Below are 17243 nucleotides of genomic sequence, written 5' to 3'. Positions count from 1 at the left end.
AGTTAGAAGGTTCACTGTGGTTTAGTGAGGCCTACATATCCTTAAACCACCAGTTGATGGTTATGACAAAAGTTAAGTCCCACACAGGTGATGCCACAGTGACTAACAGACAACCTGTAAATATGTTGATATGTTCTTTTCTATATACACTGCTCAAAAAACTAAAGGGAACACTTAAACAACACAATGTAACTCCAAGTCAATCACACTTCTGTAAAATCAAACTGTCCACTTAGGAAGCAACACTGAGTAACAATCAATTTCACATGCTGTTGTGCAAATGGGATAGACAACAGGTGGAAATTATAGGCAATTAGCAAGACACCTACAATAAAGGAGTGGTTCTGCAGGTGGTGACCACAGACCACTGCTCAGTTCCTATGCTTCCTGGCTGATGTTTTGGTCACTTTTGAATGCTGGTGGTGCTTTCACTTTAGTGGTAGCATGAGACGGAGTCTACAACCCACACAAGTGGCTCAGGTAGTGCAGCTCATCCAGGATGGCACATCAATGCGAGCTGTGGCAAGAGCCCCTGTCTGTCAGCGTAGTGACAGTGTCTGTCAGCGTAGTGTCCAGAGCATGGAGGCGCTACCAGGAGACAGGCCATTACATCAGGAGACGTGGAGGAGGCCGTAGGAAGTCAACAACCGAGCAGCAGGACCGCTACCTCCGCCTTTGTGCAAGGAGGAACAGGAGGAGCACTGCCAGAGCCCTGCAAAATTACCTCCAGCAGGCCACAAATGTACATGTGTCTGCTCAAACAGTCAGAAACAGACTCCATGAGGATGGAATGAGGGCCCGACGTCCACAGGTGGGGTTTTTGCTTACAGCCCAACACCGTGCAGGACGTTTGGCATTTGCCAGAGAACACCAAGAATGGCAAATTCGCCACTGGCGCCCTGTGCTCTTCACAGATAAAAGCAGGTTCACACTGAGCACATGTGACAGATGAGACAGAGTCTGGAGACGCCGTGGAGAACGTTCTGCTGCCTGCAACATCCTCCAGCATGACCGGTTTGGCAGTGGGTCAGTAATGGTGTGGGGTGGCATTTCTTTGGGGGGCCGCACAGCCCTCCATGTGTTCGCCAGAGGTAGCCTGACTGCCATTAAGTACAGAGATGAGATCCTCAGACCCCTTGTGAGACCATATGCTGGTGCGGTTGGCCCTGGGTTCCTCCCAATGCAAGACAATGCTAGACCTCATGTGGCTGGAGTGTGTCAGCCGTTCCTGCAAGATGAAGGCATTGATGCTATGGACTGGCCCGCCCGTTCCCCAGACCTGAATCCAATTGAGCACATCTGGGACATCATGTCTTGCTCCATCCACCGTCACGTTGCACCACAGACTGTCCAGGAGTTGGCAGATGCTTTAGTCCAGGTCTGGGAGAAGATCTCTCAGGAGACCATCCGCCACCTCATCAGGATCATACACAGGCGTTGTAGGGAGGTCATATAGGCACGTGGAGGCCACACACACTACTGAGCCTCATTTTGACTTGTTTTAAGGACATTACATTAAAGTTGAATCAGCCTGTAGTGTGCTTTTCCACTTTAATTTTGAGTGTGACTCCAAAGCCAGATCTCCATGGGTTGAAAAATTTGATTTCCATTTTTTTTTTTTTGTGTGATTTTGTTGTCAGCACATTCAACTATGTAAAGAACAAAGTATTTCAGAAGAATATTTAATTCATTCAGATCTAGGATGTTTTATTTTTATGTTCCCTTTTTTTGAGCAGTGTACTACGATTTTGATGTCATTTTGTTGAGATGTCATAACTCCAATAAAATACAAATTACAAAAAATATAATAAAAGAATCAGTTGGTAAACTGCTAGATGCAAAATCTAATTAAAAAAAAATAATGAGAAATAAAAAATAAAATAACGAGGTAAGATAATACAAACAATGAAACATGACTGAGACAGATCTGATATATTCACTTTAGAAAGTTCTAGAGACTTGACAATCAATTTCAAGCTCAACTTAGCTAAAACGTTTTTTTTTTACCTGATGTTGGCCTTAATTTTGCAAGTTGGTTCTTTAGCCACAGCTAATGGTTTAGTATAGTCGCTACACTTGGATGATGAAGCAAGCATATCAAGATAAACCACTTAACCATTATTTTGCCAAACAAAATTTTATATCCAGTTCTAGAATACATAATATGTGCATATTACATTACAACAACCAATATAAAGTGGTTAAGAATCTCACCCAGAATATGATGTTGTAGCTGAAAAGCAGGTACTTGTAACAGCAGCTCACCTCCGCCGTGCTGTAGCGATAATAGTGCATCTTTGCAAATGGAAATACTGGGAAAAAAAAAAAAATTTAAATTCCTTAAATAGTGTAACATTAGCATACTTCACATGACAAAGTCCAATAAGAAAGATCAAGAGGGTGCAGCGAGTTAGGAGGCAAATCATTTTTTTTTTCGCAACCCTAGCCAAAGCTCCACTGGCTGTGACTTACACAGTCTTCCTACACATTCCAAGACCAAGAGTGAAAAGGTGTTTAGCTTCCGTTATTGCACTGTGCTTTCTTTTTTTTTTTTCTTCAATCTCCTGCTATGTGCAGTGTGATTAAAGGAACACTATAGGGTCAGAAACACAAACATGTATAACACAAACCCAATACTGGCTTGCCGCCCCATAGCAAATGTTAAAAACTCACCTTATTTCCAGCGCCATGCGGGTCCACTGACGCTGGCCCCACCCCGATCCGCCTCCATGGTGACATCTTAAGAATAAGGGAGGCCAGATGGGGGTGGGGCCAAACTCAGTTTTTTCCAAATCAGCACCTCCTCAGAGATGCATTGAATCAATTCTAAAGTGCCTACTGTGCAGCACTGCTCCAGGAAGCAGCTCCAGTGGCTGAGGAGTGCCCACTTTGAGGTGTCTCTAGGGGCCTTTTCTCTGAAAAGGCAGTGTTTGCATGAAAATGCCTGAAGGCAATGTTTATACTCACCAGAACAACTACATTAAGCTGTAGTTGTTCTGGTGACTATAGTGTCTATGTAAAGTTCAATTAATAGTGCAGGGAGTAAGAACTTCTAAAGTAAGCAAACTGTGCTGTAAGACCTGATTGAAAATGGAACATTTTTTCACAGAGGTTGTGTGATTTACAGTCAGGGGAGGGGAAGTTGGGCTGCATAAACAAAGTAATTTAACTCCTAAATTCTCACCAAATTAAGCAGTGAGACTGCAGTGGTATGGCGTACACACCAAAACAGCTTCATTAGGCTAAAAGTTTTTGGTGCATAGAGTGAGTGTACCTATAATTGAAATGCGATTTTCCCATTTCATTACTCCCAATTTTAGAAAGTTGTGCCATCCTCAGGAAACGGGACATTAAATTGGAGTTTTATTTGGGATGGAGCAGAGAAATAAGGACAACTGCAATATTAAACTGTGCCGTACTAGAGAAGTAACAGGGTTATTCACTAAAGTGAGAATTAAAAAAAAAAAAAAAAAAAAAAAAAAAAAAATGGAAATATAAGGCAACATAGCCGAACTGAAAAAAAATCCCTAAGTCACATAAAATTCTTCCAGTTCACCTACCTTGGTCTAAAACAAGGCTGCCCATTAGGTAGACCCCCCAGATGTTGTAGAACTACAACTCCCATGATGTTCTGCATGCCTTTAGAATGACAAAGCATCATGGGAGTTGTAGTTCTACAACATCTGGGGATCTACCTAATGGGAAGCCCTGGTCTAAAATTCGAGATTGAACTTTGAATTCTCCCTTTAGTGCAGGCAAAATCTAGCACTCCTGATGTTGTGGACTACATCTCCTCTGATGCTTTGCCGGCATTATGGCTGTAAGAGCATTATGAGAGATGTAGTCAATAACATATGGAGTGCTGAAGTTGCCCTATCCCTGCTTTTGTGAATAACCTTGTTAGGGTTAATTCCCTATCCTGTATTTCTGCACTTGGGATCTCTAGAAGAATGAATTAGAGACATGGAAATGATTCCTGAGACAGAGTGTTAGGATACACTAATTGTCTGCTTTACTTCTCACACAGTCCCAGTCCTCAGCCATAATTTACCCAAAGCCCACTTTTTTTTTCTGATCACTTTAAAATTCGAATTGGCAAGGAGTGTTTGGAATGGTCCTCTTAGTCTGAAAAAGCAAATATGCCATAATAATATAAAAACCCTGTATTTATTCTGAATCTGTAGAATAAACCTTTAATGATAGACATAGCAGTGGTTCACAAAATAAACCTGCTCTAATATTTCTACAGGATTTACAGATAACGTTAGTGCTGGGGAACGCAACAACAGAAAAACAGAACAGAATAAAAACAGATTGTTCCCAACTCGGTATGTAAATATGTGAGAGGAGTCAAACAGCAATATCTCAATCAACGCCGAGCATAACAGGAAACATCTTTGGGCAGTAATGCATCCAGTTTAAAATACGACTAAAGCCAAGTAACAGTCGGCAAGATAACTTTAATATAAGACTTGTTTATATACATTTTTAAATCTCTTGTGTTCCCTACTTTTTCTTTTATATAAACTTTAAAAATAAGGTTTGTTAAAAAACAAATTGGAAAAAAAAGCACAATAGGGCAGCCGAGTGGGGTAGGGTTCTATTTTAAGACCTGCCTAAGATTGGCAGAGTGAAACAGAGCCTCTTTAAGAAAACGTTATGTAGTTGCTTGGAATGTCTCTTTTTAATCAAAATGTAAATATTTTTCAAGAAGAAAAAAAAACCACAACAAACAATCAAATGAATTATTTTTGAGAAGTGTCAGTACAGTGTGTAATTGTTACTTATCTGTCTTTTACAAGAAACTGGGTGTCACAAGAGGGACTGTGACCTAGCTTTAACTTAGGTCACCACCCTCTTATTTGGAAATGTTCCCAACAGTTGTGTGAAATAGCGTGTGCATATACAGTACTGTAGAATTGGTCTAGTACTTTTCAACCTTTTATAGCAGTATTCACCTCATTTGTTTTCTAAACCACTAAGTAAGTTCTAAAAATGAAATGATCTAATCACAAATAGCATCATACTAACGAAAGCTTATTGCAACAGTTACAGTGCAAAGACACTATGGAAGGAGCCCCACAAACAATTTGCCAAAAACTAGAAGGATTGCTGGAACTGAAAGCTCACTTTTTCAGCTTAGGAAGTTACATTTTGTACAGTAAAATGGAATTTGACCATAGTGGATCTCTGTTTATTGTTTTGGCAAAACTGAATTGGCAAATTAGCTCTTTTACCACCAGAGTACAAATGAGAACTGAGGGCCTAACTCCGGAGCTCCTCGTGGCACCCGCAATAACACTGCTATAATACCGGCACCAAGCCCGTCCACACACAGATATGGGTCGCACTAGGAAGCAATCCGACCCCACCGGCACCCCAAGACCCTCGGGGCGCGAAGGGGAGCATTCTATCTGCTCTTACCTCCAAGCCACAACTCGCGCCCGTTCACCACAGCGGGAGGAGGAGGCCGCAAGCCAGGACATGGATTCCTTCCCCTCCACGCCGGCTAGGATGTCGCCAGCACCATCCACCGCATCAGAGGTACAGCCCCCACAGGAGAGTGAGTGGAAGGCCATACTCCCTAATCTGCTCACTAAGGCAGACTTTGAGGCCCTATCTGAACGGCTGGGCCGCGTGGTGAGGGAGGAGGTGGCTCAACTCCGCACTGACCTGACTAATGTGGAAGCCCGGATGTCAGTGGTGGAGTCTGAGGCCAGGTCACTCCGCACGGACTTGGAACACACTAATTCGGCCGTGGCCAGCCAGGAAGCGGACACAGCCAACCTAGCCACGTGGATAGAGGACTTGGACAACCGCGGCTGCAGGATGAATCTACGGATCCGCGGGGTGAGAGAGGGTGGCCCTGCAGAACACATACCTGACACGCTGCAGCGCCTGTTCGCCCAGATACAGGGGGGCCCACAAATGCCCAGACTCGGCATAGTCAGAGCGCATAGGGCACTGCGACCCTTGCCGGGGCCGGGAGAACCGCCCAGAGACATTGTGTGCTGCCTAGACAATTATCAGCTGAAAGAAGACATACTGCGCACAGCTCGCCGCATGGGTACCATCCGCTTCGAAAACCAGAACGTATCAGTATACCAAGATTTATCCAGGTACACCCTGCAGGCTAGGAGAGCCCTACGCCCAGTAACATCCGCGCTGCAACAGGCAGGAATACCATACAGATGGGGCTACCCATTCTCCCTCTCGGCCAGGCACGGCCCAGACCAACTGGTGGTGAGAAGGCCTGAAGATCTCCCGGGTTTCCTCCGCACCATGGGCCTCCCACCGCTTCAAAAAAAATACATGAATGATGATTGCATCAAGACAGACCTAGCAACAGCCCAAAGATTGGCTTGCCTACAAGGCCTTGCCTTAACTACTTTCATTGCAGTAGATATAGCAATAGGAAACCCGACAGACCAGGGTAGAGGCAACCACAAAGACATACCGGAGTGATGGGCCGCAAAGAGCCTAACCTCCGAACATGCTAGACATAGCCACTAGCCTGAACATTAATATACACTCACCCCGTAACCCCACGAGCACACAACCACCTACTAACCACCCAGCCCCGCCTGCAACACAGCTACGACGCGCATGCACCCAAGTAGGAACTCCCAAACTGAGGCCTCGCCAGGGACATAATATACAGACCGAGAGACACCACAGTAAAACAGAGAGCTATTTAAACATAGAGACGCGACACATAGCAATATGCATGGCACACACACGCAGACCCACATATGCTCTATACAGAAAGGACGGAGCGGCCGCTCCACCTACATAGCCACCAAGGGGACGAGTGACTGCACTCCACATACCACACGCGGTACCACATTCCGCGCTGCCACGGAATCGACGGACCGAATATGGTCGGACAGATAACCAGACTCCCCCACAGGCATAGGACAAAACAGCCCCCAACTGGTAGGGGACACATCACTCCTGACACCGACACAGGCACCCCACTCGGGGTGACCTAGGGACCGGTAAATCGGGACGCTTGTCCGATATCCTAGACTTAACAGACCTAACCGACAGTAAACACAGATACAGCTCCATTCTGAACCCAGACGCACCACCGACAGCACGTAGTGACACACGTACACACAAGGCTAGCCCACTTCGCTCCCTGGACCTCGCCCGGACGATGCCGACACCGGGACCGGGCGGATACGCTAGGGAGGACTTATGTATGGTCTCCTACAACGTCCGCGGCCTGAACGTTAGGGAGAAACGCTCCAGACTACTGCGCGACCTGAAACACTACAAAGCCTCGATAGCGTTCCTCCAGGAAACGCACTTCCAGGAAGGCAGGGCACCAGCCTTGAAGGATCGCAACTATCCAATGGGATATTTCAGCCACAACCCAAACCGACGCTCGCAGGGAGTATGCATCCTCTTCTCCCGCCATGTCCCGTACGTTGAGCAAGCCACCGTAAGATGCAAACAAGGCAGGTACCTCTTCACGAAAGGCACAATTCTAGACCAAACGTACACGTTCGCTAATGTGTACGCTCCGAACACGAAACAATACCACTTCCTACGTGCCGCATTAAACACCCTGATGAAATTCGCGGAGGGCACCTTGATCATGGGCGGAGATCTTAACCTGGCGATCCATCCGGACCAGGACTCGACGGCCTCGCATGGGAACACACCATACAACAGGCACGCCAACACACTTCGCCTCCTACACCTCCACCAGCTGGCGGACTGCTGGCGGGCGCTACACCCCTCCACCAGGGATTACACGTTCTATTCAACGACACACTCGACCTATACAAGACTGGATTACTTCCTGATGCCTCACCGCAACCTAGCCCTGCTCAGTGCCGCAGAAATCCTACCGATGACATGGTCGGACCACAGCCCAATCCGCATACGGATGAAGTCACCGCTACACAGACCCAGACAAATGTCATGGCGATTGAACGAATCACTGCTCTCAGACATCACGGTTGTAGACCAGATGCATCAACACATCCAGGAGTACTTCGAGGACAACGAAACAGACGAAGTCACCCCACTGACGTGCTGGGAAGCGCACAAAACAGTTATCCGGGGCCGGCTCATTGCGATATGTGCGACCCGTAAGAAGAGGGCGATACAGACGATACATGAACTCAGCGCGGCAATTGAGATCTTAGAGGCCAGACACAAACGCACCCTAGACGCGACGACATACGAAGAACTCCAGACCAAGCGGTCCCAACTCACCACACACCTGAACCGCGCAATCCAACGTTCGTACCAACATTACAAACATATGATCCATGAACACGGGGACAAATGCGGGAGACTATTAGCGAATCTCCTGAAGCAACGCAGGAGCCAGCTGTATATACACCGAAAATCAAAGATGCACAACAACACCTCAGACACCTACCGGAACAGATTTCGACAGCGTTCCATGCGTACTACCAAAACCTATACAGTCTCCGACATACAGATCCGGAGCATCCGAGGCCCCAAAAATTGGAAGACATCCGCAGATACCTAGCTGCGGCAGACATACCAGGAATAGGGGAAGTAGACCAGGAAGCACTAGAAGCTCCTATAACCCCAGAGGAGTTAGCGCAAGCCATCAAAAAAGCGAAAACGGGCAGAGCACCGGGACCGGATGGCCTACCCCTCCAATACTACAAAACCTTCGCTGGAGCCTTATTACCGAAACTCATTGCTGCGCTGAATTCAGTCCAGGACGGGGCCACACCAACGGCCCAATTCACCTCAGCGAACATTACCCTTCTTCCAAAGGAAGATAAGGACCGGACACTATGCCCCAGCTACCGCCCGATCTCCGTTCTGAATACGGACCTCAAACTGCTAGCGAGCGTGATGGCGGCACGCCTGGCACCGCTGCTGCCCACCGTGATCCACCCGGATCAAACGGGCTTCATACCAGGCAGAGAGGTGCGGGACAACACCATCAGAGCCCTGAACCTCATAGTCCACGCGAAAGCACAGAAGGCCCCAACTCTACTCCTGTCCACAGACGCAGAGAAAGCGTTCGATAGGGTGGACTGGGACCTGATGTTCGAAACGCTCCGCTCCCTTGGCATCGGGCCCAAGTACATGTCCTGGGTGCAGACGCTGTACACTACCCCAACGGCGCGCATCCGGATCAATGGCGCACTGACAGACCCGTTTCAGATTCACAACGGCACCAGGCAGGGGTGCCCGCTCTCGCCCATACTTTTTGCCCTGACGCTGGAACCCTTTCTCAACAGGATCAGACGCAACACGGAAATCCGAGGACTGATGGTCGGAGAAGTACATCACAAAACTCTGGCCTACGCGGATGACATGCTGTTCGTGGTCACGGACCCGGAGACCTCCCTACAGGCTATTCAGATGGAATTTGACATGTACGGCAGCATCTCGAATCTCCGCATTAACTACGCGAAATCGGAGATACTGAACATAACCGCTAACCAAACTCTCAAACGCACGATCCAAACACAACACGCGTATCGCTGGTGTACACACCGTATGAAATATCTAGGGATATGGCTAACGCCTAACCCGTCGGACCTCTACACCCACAACTACCTCCCAATGCTGAGGAAGGCGACAGAGGAACTGCACAGATGGGGAACCTACTACATATCCTGGCTGGGTAGAGTAAATGCGGTGAAAATGACATTACTGCCGCAACTACTCTTTATATTTCAAACGGTACCCATCAAAGTCCCACGGACGTTCTTCCTGGCGCTCAAGAAGGACCTTTATCTGGAAGGGCAGGTCCCCACGCATAGCACACTCCCAACTGATCCTGCCCAAGCTCAAAGGGGGCCTTGCACTCCCAGACTTTGAAAAGTACTACCACGCGACACACATCAACAGAGTCCTCAGCTGGTCGATAGCTAGCGGCACCAAACAGTGGACACAACTAGAAGCAGACATAATCAGGTGCGACCTCAGGTCCCTACCGTGGATCCCTAAGTCAGCATATAGAAGCAAACGCATCACAAACCCATTCGTGGCAGCGACCATGCAGGTGTGGCACGGGCAGGGCACGAAACAATATCTGATTACGGACCCAGGCCCACTCCTGCCCCTGAAGGGAAACCCGGACTTCCCGGCTGGAGAATACGGCCCAACAATAGGCCTGGCAAGACACAATACGGTGCCTCGCATAAGAGATGTACTCCGCCAGCCATTTGACATTCGACCACTGGGAGAACTATACCCGGATAGACCGCACACATTCGCACACGCCCTAGCAAAAGCACAAATTGCTCAATACGCTAGATCCATCCCGCAAAAACCTTCCCTCCTGAGGGACTTGACGCAATTTGAGCTCCTATGCACGCAAGACAGGGAACCACCTCGAGCCGTTTCGCAAATCTACACTACCCTTGTCGCGAGTAGATACTTGCTGGCACCACCATGCATCGGAAAATGGGAGGAAGACCTTGAGGAAACAATGACAGACGCGGACTGGGACAAAAGCATTAACCTGATACAAAAGACACCGAGTTCGGCACGCTCCCAAGAAAACTCCTACAAGATCCTCACCAGATGGTACCTGACGCCGACGACACTACACGCAAGAAATCCTGACCTCCAGGACACATGCTGGCGCTGCGGGGAGGAAGCAGGAACGTTTATACATCTATGGTGGACATGCACCCGCATCAGACCGTTCTGGGACAGGATCCGGACAATAATACACGAGGTCACGGAGGAGCTCCTACCACAGTCCCCGGCTGCATTCCTCCTGCATCACACTACCATGGCGATACAAACATACAAGAGATCGGTTATCCCTCGACTCCTGAACGCAGCCAAGGTGACCATACCTATCTTCTGGAAACAGACAAATACTCCCCCCATAACAAGATGGTTAGAGGAGGTGGAAGCCACAAAGTCATTCGAGGATATGAAAGCAGACACCCCGAACCTCAGAGACCGTCATAACAAACGCTGGTTCCACTGGACGAGGCTAACTACATCGGACTCCTTCAGGCACCACCTAAGCACTCCGTAACCAGAGGCAGGTTCAGGCGGCCAGGAGACACAAGGAAGGCGAAAGGAGGCCGGCGAGACGCAGCGGCTCGGGCGGGAGACAGGGGGCGAACCACAAAACGTCTGGCCCACCAGACCATATCACATACACAGACACCCACCCGCTACAGCACCTACCACAACCAACTACACAGACCGTGACACCCACGGACAAGGCGACGCACTCACGACGTACACAAGACCTCAGGCCAGCCCACGTCTGCACATGGGGATGACCGGACAGATGACCCTCACGCAAACAACGGACCGCTAACACACCTCATTGGACCATACCCATGACCCAACAAGGTGCAGTACCCTGTCCCAGGACATATATAACGTGTACGGAGTATGAAGGCAGGGGGTCGACCAGATAAGAGAGTCAAGACGACAATGACGAAGTTGCTGACAAAATTAGCAATGGAGCGAGCACACAGAACTGTTTGTTAGAACTGAAACATAGACACTCCGATCTAACCCACCAGCGGACCTCTTAGGGGCCTACTAGCACCTAGAAGACGTTCGGCTGGAATAGTTACAAAGCCAAATGCTACACAATCCTAGACTGGAATATAGGACCCCTGCGCAGGCCATAACTTATAAACTCGATCAAGAGACCATAACTAGACCTAGCACAGGCAATCATATGCATACACGGCTTCTAACCGCAATACACGCTCACGCGTAAGCAACCTCAAGCCTTGGCGTCCTACACAGCAGCCAGATTCACGTATCACTGAGGCGAACACAATAGACATTTCCGAAACAGAACAAACACATGAACATTACGAACCGGATCACGCAAAGCACTTACACATACCAACACACGCGCAAAGCAATGCGCACACCAGCCACTACGATGAGATTACATAAACCGATTAACATAACAAACCTACACAAACAGACCCACGTACTGCAATGAGAGGGTACCTCAGAGCTATCCTTACATTAAAATATATATGGGTGCTGAATCTTAACTACCACGTTCTTGTTTACTGTTGACATGTATTTGCACTATATCTGTTTACTTGCAGTTCTAAGACAGACAATTGTTGCTTAATTGCTAGAAAATGCGTATGACACTTGTCATAGTGCCAACCTACACAGGGCAACTCACGCCGCAATGCTTGTAAGTTTAACCCTGCAAAGTTTGTTTAAATGCGATTCCATGTATTCACCGAATTCGCCTCTGCGCAGGCGGTATTATGCATTTCTCCTCTTCTACTGATAATTCAGCCTCTGCGTAGGCTACTAATTGCCTTATTGGAAGTTACTGCATAAGCCCCTGCGAGGGCATCCACTTGCCTTACTATGACTCAATTCGAAATACACGCATATGTTATGAAACAATAAAAATATTTAAAACAAATGAGAACTGAGGCTACCTCTGCCCATTGTGAAAAAAACCTGGGGTACTTTACAGACCTCTAGTGCAGTCATGGCTTGTCATAGAGAATCATTGCATTCAGTGATTCTCTATGGCTGTGTATGTGCCTATGGTTCTCAATGCTCGTCTATGAGCAGCATTGCATTGGATCATAATACTGGAGGCACACCTCCAAGATTACATCATGCGAGGAGGAGCAGGCGGCAGAGCAGAGGGAGGCTCAAGAATGGAGAAAAGGTAAATAAGATAATTTTATTTATTATTTACCATGCACACTATGGGCCCTAAAAAATAACGAGACATGAAGACTACAAAATTATCAACACAGATTTGCATTCCTACTGCTATAGTGTCCCTTAAAAAGAACACTCCGGTCACTGTAATCACTACAGCATGCTTTAATGGCTATGGAGTCAGGAGTGTCCTGGTGCCAAGCGGTTTTACAATGGCGTGACTTCTTACTTCGTGTCTGCCAAGACCTGCACCCTGCTCTACTACACCATAAGCTCTATGAGCCAAGCCTGGCAGTGTAAGGCTTAGCTAATTGGCTAAAAAAGATAATAATGCTTTGAACCAGTAAGCTAGCCATAGATTACATATACTGTCTCAAGAGAGCTAATATAAACAGGAGCTCCAACTCACAGGAGCTCCAACTCACAGCACGCAAGGACATTCCTGGTACAATAACCATTAGAGCAAGCTAAGATGGTCATGGTCACTGTCAGTGATGACGATCTCCCTTCCTTCTAGATGGAATTGGCACATGCAAGGCAATTACTGTCTGTCACCCAATAGAATGCTTCTGATAGGGAAGCATTAGAATAATGCTTACCTATGGAAACTTTCCACTTGAATGATCACACAAGTGGAAGTTAGATAATTAATGCTAAATTAATTCATAGTAGTGCTGATTTTCTGGAAATTTGCCATTTTTCGATTTGGAACAAGGATGACATTCAGTTAATCCCAAAATCACTTCAACAAGTTAAGTGCTTGAGGAAATGTCACCTATTGCAGTGTTTACTGGGGTGAATACGCTTTCGTTTTGTGGCAAGTTCTTTGTACCAGTCGCGCAAGTGCAAACTCACATCTAATGGAGATATGCCATGTTCTCCAACAGTGCAATACGTGTGCATATGCAGTATATACAGCACTGCCAAATTGAATAAATAATAACTAGCTGTTCTCTCTTCATCCATGAAGAGGATATTTGATAGTAGAATCTAACATGTGTAACAGACTGCTATATTTTGCGGTTTTGCTTTAAGTTTTGAGATCTTGAACTTTGCCCTTTCCCCTGTTATGTGAGAAGGAAGGACTGGGGCGGCAGGAAGAAGAGGACAGGGGAGAAGCCATGTTCTCGGAGTCTGCATAAAGAAAGTGTGCTCCTATTTCAATTATCTATTACTGCTGGGACAGTGTAATTAAAACAGGGGAGGCTAGTGCACTGCTACTACAAGAAGTTGGAGACGGTCTACTACTCTGCTAGGAGAATTAGAAGACTCATTTTATGTTCAACTCCCTGAAGATTCTGGAACTCTCTGCAGGAGTGTGAATGAGCTCTTGCATCCTGTCTGCCAAAGGAAGAGAAGAGAAAGGATTGCCATTGCTGTTCTGCTGCTGTCCTACTTTCTGTTGGATCTCTCTGGAAATACCTGCAGTTACATAAGTCACTCAAAGGTACTGTCTCCAGAGATTGCTTCAGGATTCTCCCTTATAACTGTATCTGGGTAGCGCTACCTACACCTAAGGGCCCCAACGTTGTGCACATAATTTACCTGCAGGTACCTAGGAGTTTAACTACACATAGTTATTGACATTATTAAGGGGATTGTATTGTCTGCATTCCTGCTGCTAAAGACTCTTGTGGCTGTATCATTACTACAGGGGACGTTATCATTTAACATTAGCCAGGGACTGCATTGTTATTTTTGCTGTTATATGTGTATCTCTTTAAGCATAATACAGTGTGTATTTCAATGTCTGTATTTATTTCAGAAGTTGGCCTGGACTCTAAAATATATAAATGAAACCAAGAAGGCTGCACTCACCTGAACATGCTTACATTATAGGGTGCTGCTGAGGCCAAAATATACAAAATACACAATCCAGCGCACTCACTTATTCACTAAACAAGGGTTTCTCTGTCACAGTTGCCTCATTCCAGGACCCTATTTAGCCTGGACTTGCAGAGAGTGCCAGTAAGGAAGTATTTCCCAAGTAAGTGGATTAATCTCATGGAATGGAATCTGTATAATATGTTTCAAACTGCTGCTTTGTTAAGCAAATACAGTGATATATATAACGTATAGCTACCCTCGGGTATTTTTGTAACAGATCATAAATGGTAAATGCATACACCCATTTACTGTTTCCAGGAAAGTGGGAAGCTGCAACGTAAATCAGACTGAGTGGCTGCTGACATCACATGTTCGTTGCAGCCGTGTGTTTTTTTGTTTGTGTTTTGGGGTGGGGAGGGTTATCGTATCTGAGAATTTCAAAATTCTGATGCAACTACAAAAAAAAAAAACAATAACCACAGAGCTGTAATTTCACTTCAAGCGGTCATTTCAGATAAACTAATTATGGCTTGGTTAGATGAAACTAATACTCTTCAATGTTTTTTGTTTTTTTTAACTGCTCTATTTCAAGAAATTTATGAACTCACCTACAATATTTGATAGATGCTTGTGCTGAATCTGCTGAATTCTTCTCATGGTTTCCCTGGCGATTGTGTCATATTTAGAGCATTGAAAGGGACACTATAGTCTCCAGAACCACTACAGCTCATGGTTGTGGTTTTGGGGCAAAGCCAGTCCCAGTATGGCCAGCAGTGTAAAAAAGGTGGCGTATAAGATAAGTCGCATTTTTAACCCTTGCAGGGGTAGGATCCAAACATGTGAACAGCACTATAGCGTTAGGAATACATGAGGGTAAAGTTAGGGTTCTGAAAAAGATTGCACTCATCCATGTCCATCACCATAACCACTACAATAAACTATGGTGATTGTAATACTTTAAGAAATCTATCTCAATAATCTAGGCAGTCCAACGTGTAGTTTTCTGAATAGAAAGGCCGCCGGGGGTGGACAACAAACAAGACAAAGAGCTGGAGAGTGTCTGAATGCCCTCATTAACCATTAGATTAGTTTGGTAAACAGAACTCATTTTGTTATTGTGCATTTCAGCCAATTATTTTATGTAACAGTTCCTACACGGAACTTGCATCTAACAGTGGAAACAAGTGGAAATACTCCTCACTGATAACAGAGTAAGAGTAGGTTATCTGAGACACACAGAAAGGAAAACTATTAATCATCTTGTACCTTCTGTCTTCCTTCCTGTAAATGGATTAACCATCTACTGAAGATTGAGCAACACACCTCTTCCTAAATTTCCTGACTCACAGCAACACAAACACTAAAATAAAACGTAGTGTACAAAGACCTTGGAGTATCCCTTTAACAAATTACTGATACTGGAGATATAAAAAAAAGAAATAAATGATTTACTTCAATGTCCTGAGATTTTACTGATGAGCATTTCACCCAGAAACTTGCGTCAGATCATGGTTGCAGCCCAGCACTTACAATCACACAAATGCCTTCAAGCATGTGTTTATCAAGCGTGTATCAAACAATTCTGCAGCATTCAGGGAGAAAGGGAACCATAATGAGAGAGGGAGAAAAAAATGCAGACATGAGGGAGAAAAAGAAAGTTAAATGAATAAAAAGCAAATGAGTTGCTGAACTTTATAGCTTGATGCTTATCTATATAGCAATAGTATAATAGTTAAAACGATCTCCCTGACTAGCCTTGCACCCACCCATTACAGCAAGAGAGCATGTGGTCTGCACCTCTGGTGGGTGCAGATCAATACTTCCTTGTGATTCTGGCATTTATGAATGACTCAGACTTGTCCATTATCTAAAGTCCGAATGGCATCCTACAAAATAAAGCAAAATCATCCGGATGCGTTCCGGTCCATTCAGAAAGCAAAATCTAGACACTGTGCATACTTTGAAAAAAGTACTGATTTTGAAATTCTGGTTCTGAGCCAAACAACTACTTGCGTGGTTCGTTTGGTTTGGAATTCAGCTTAGTTAAGGCTCAGAGCAGCAAAAAATGATTTAATCCACACCCCCAAGAATGCTTAAATTATCAGGAAAGCACACACTGCATCCAAATGAATTTGGCATGAATACACTGGAAGTATATTAAAATGATATTTAAGGAAGGTATGGTATACACTAGGGGGATGAGGGATTCTGACCAAGTGTTTAAAACCTTTATACTGATCACGTTTAGGAAAGGTTTTTTAACTGTGGTGGGGGTCAACATATGAGTTACTAAGCTTTATATTGACTGAAAAAGTGAGGAATCAAGACACTTTTTTTTTCTGTCTTCCTAGATCACAGTGCAATGTAACAGATCTCTCAAACAGAGATTTGGAAGTTAAAGGATCAGTATAGAGTCAGGAACACAAACATGTATGACCCTATAGTGAAAACACCATTTAGGTGGCTTGCCCACCCCCCTTTCTTCTTTTCTCTGAAATGGCAGTGTTTACATGAAAATTGCATGATGGGAGCCATTATTCTCACCAGAACAACTACATTAAGCTGTAGTTGTTCTGGTGACTATAGTGTCCCTTTAATACACTATCTTTAATGCCTTTACCAACATGTTTCTTTAGTAAACAAAATTACTAAACAGATTTCAAAGTGCATTTCAATTCTAAAGTTAAAATAGCCAAACTGAAAGAATAGCAGACTTTGAGAAGTTTTTCCAGTTCAGATAGTTTTACCTTACATTTGAAATTCACTTGGAACTT

At 45.5% G+C, this 17243-nt stretch overlaps 1 protein-coding gene across 3 annotated transcripts in view; it reads right to left on the bottom strand.

The window, feature by feature from the left end:
* Positions 1-17243, bottom strand: part of TSPAN14 (tetraspanin 14) — a 66485-nt gene that overhangs the window by 35198 nt on the left and 14044 nt on the right. Inside the window, exons 1-2 of one of the 3 annotated variants that reach the window (XM_063435131.1) lie at positions 14726-14792; positions 2215-2312 (exon numbers count right to left, since the gene is read on the bottom strand). In XM_063435131.1, coding sequence (XP_063291201.1) covers positions 2215-2295 — 81 coding nt within the window. In that variant the 5' untranslated portion in view covers positions 2296-2312; positions 14726-14792. Of the gene's footprint in view, positions 1-2214; positions 2313-14725; positions 14793-17243 lie in introns of those variants that run through there. The other 2 variants (XM_063435129.1, XM_063435130.1) reach the window with 2 other exon arrangements.

The sequence above is a fragment of the Pelobates fuscus genome, chromosome 10, assembly GCF_036172605.1.
Source record: "Pelobates fuscus isolate aPelFus1 chromosome 10, aPelFus1.pri, whole genome shotgun sequence".
NCBI classification, from domain to species: domain Eukaryota; kingdom Metazoa; phylum Chordata; class Amphibia; order Anura; family Pelobatidae; genus Pelobates; species Pelobates fuscus.
This window is presented reverse-complemented; position numbering and strand designations above follow the sequence as displayed.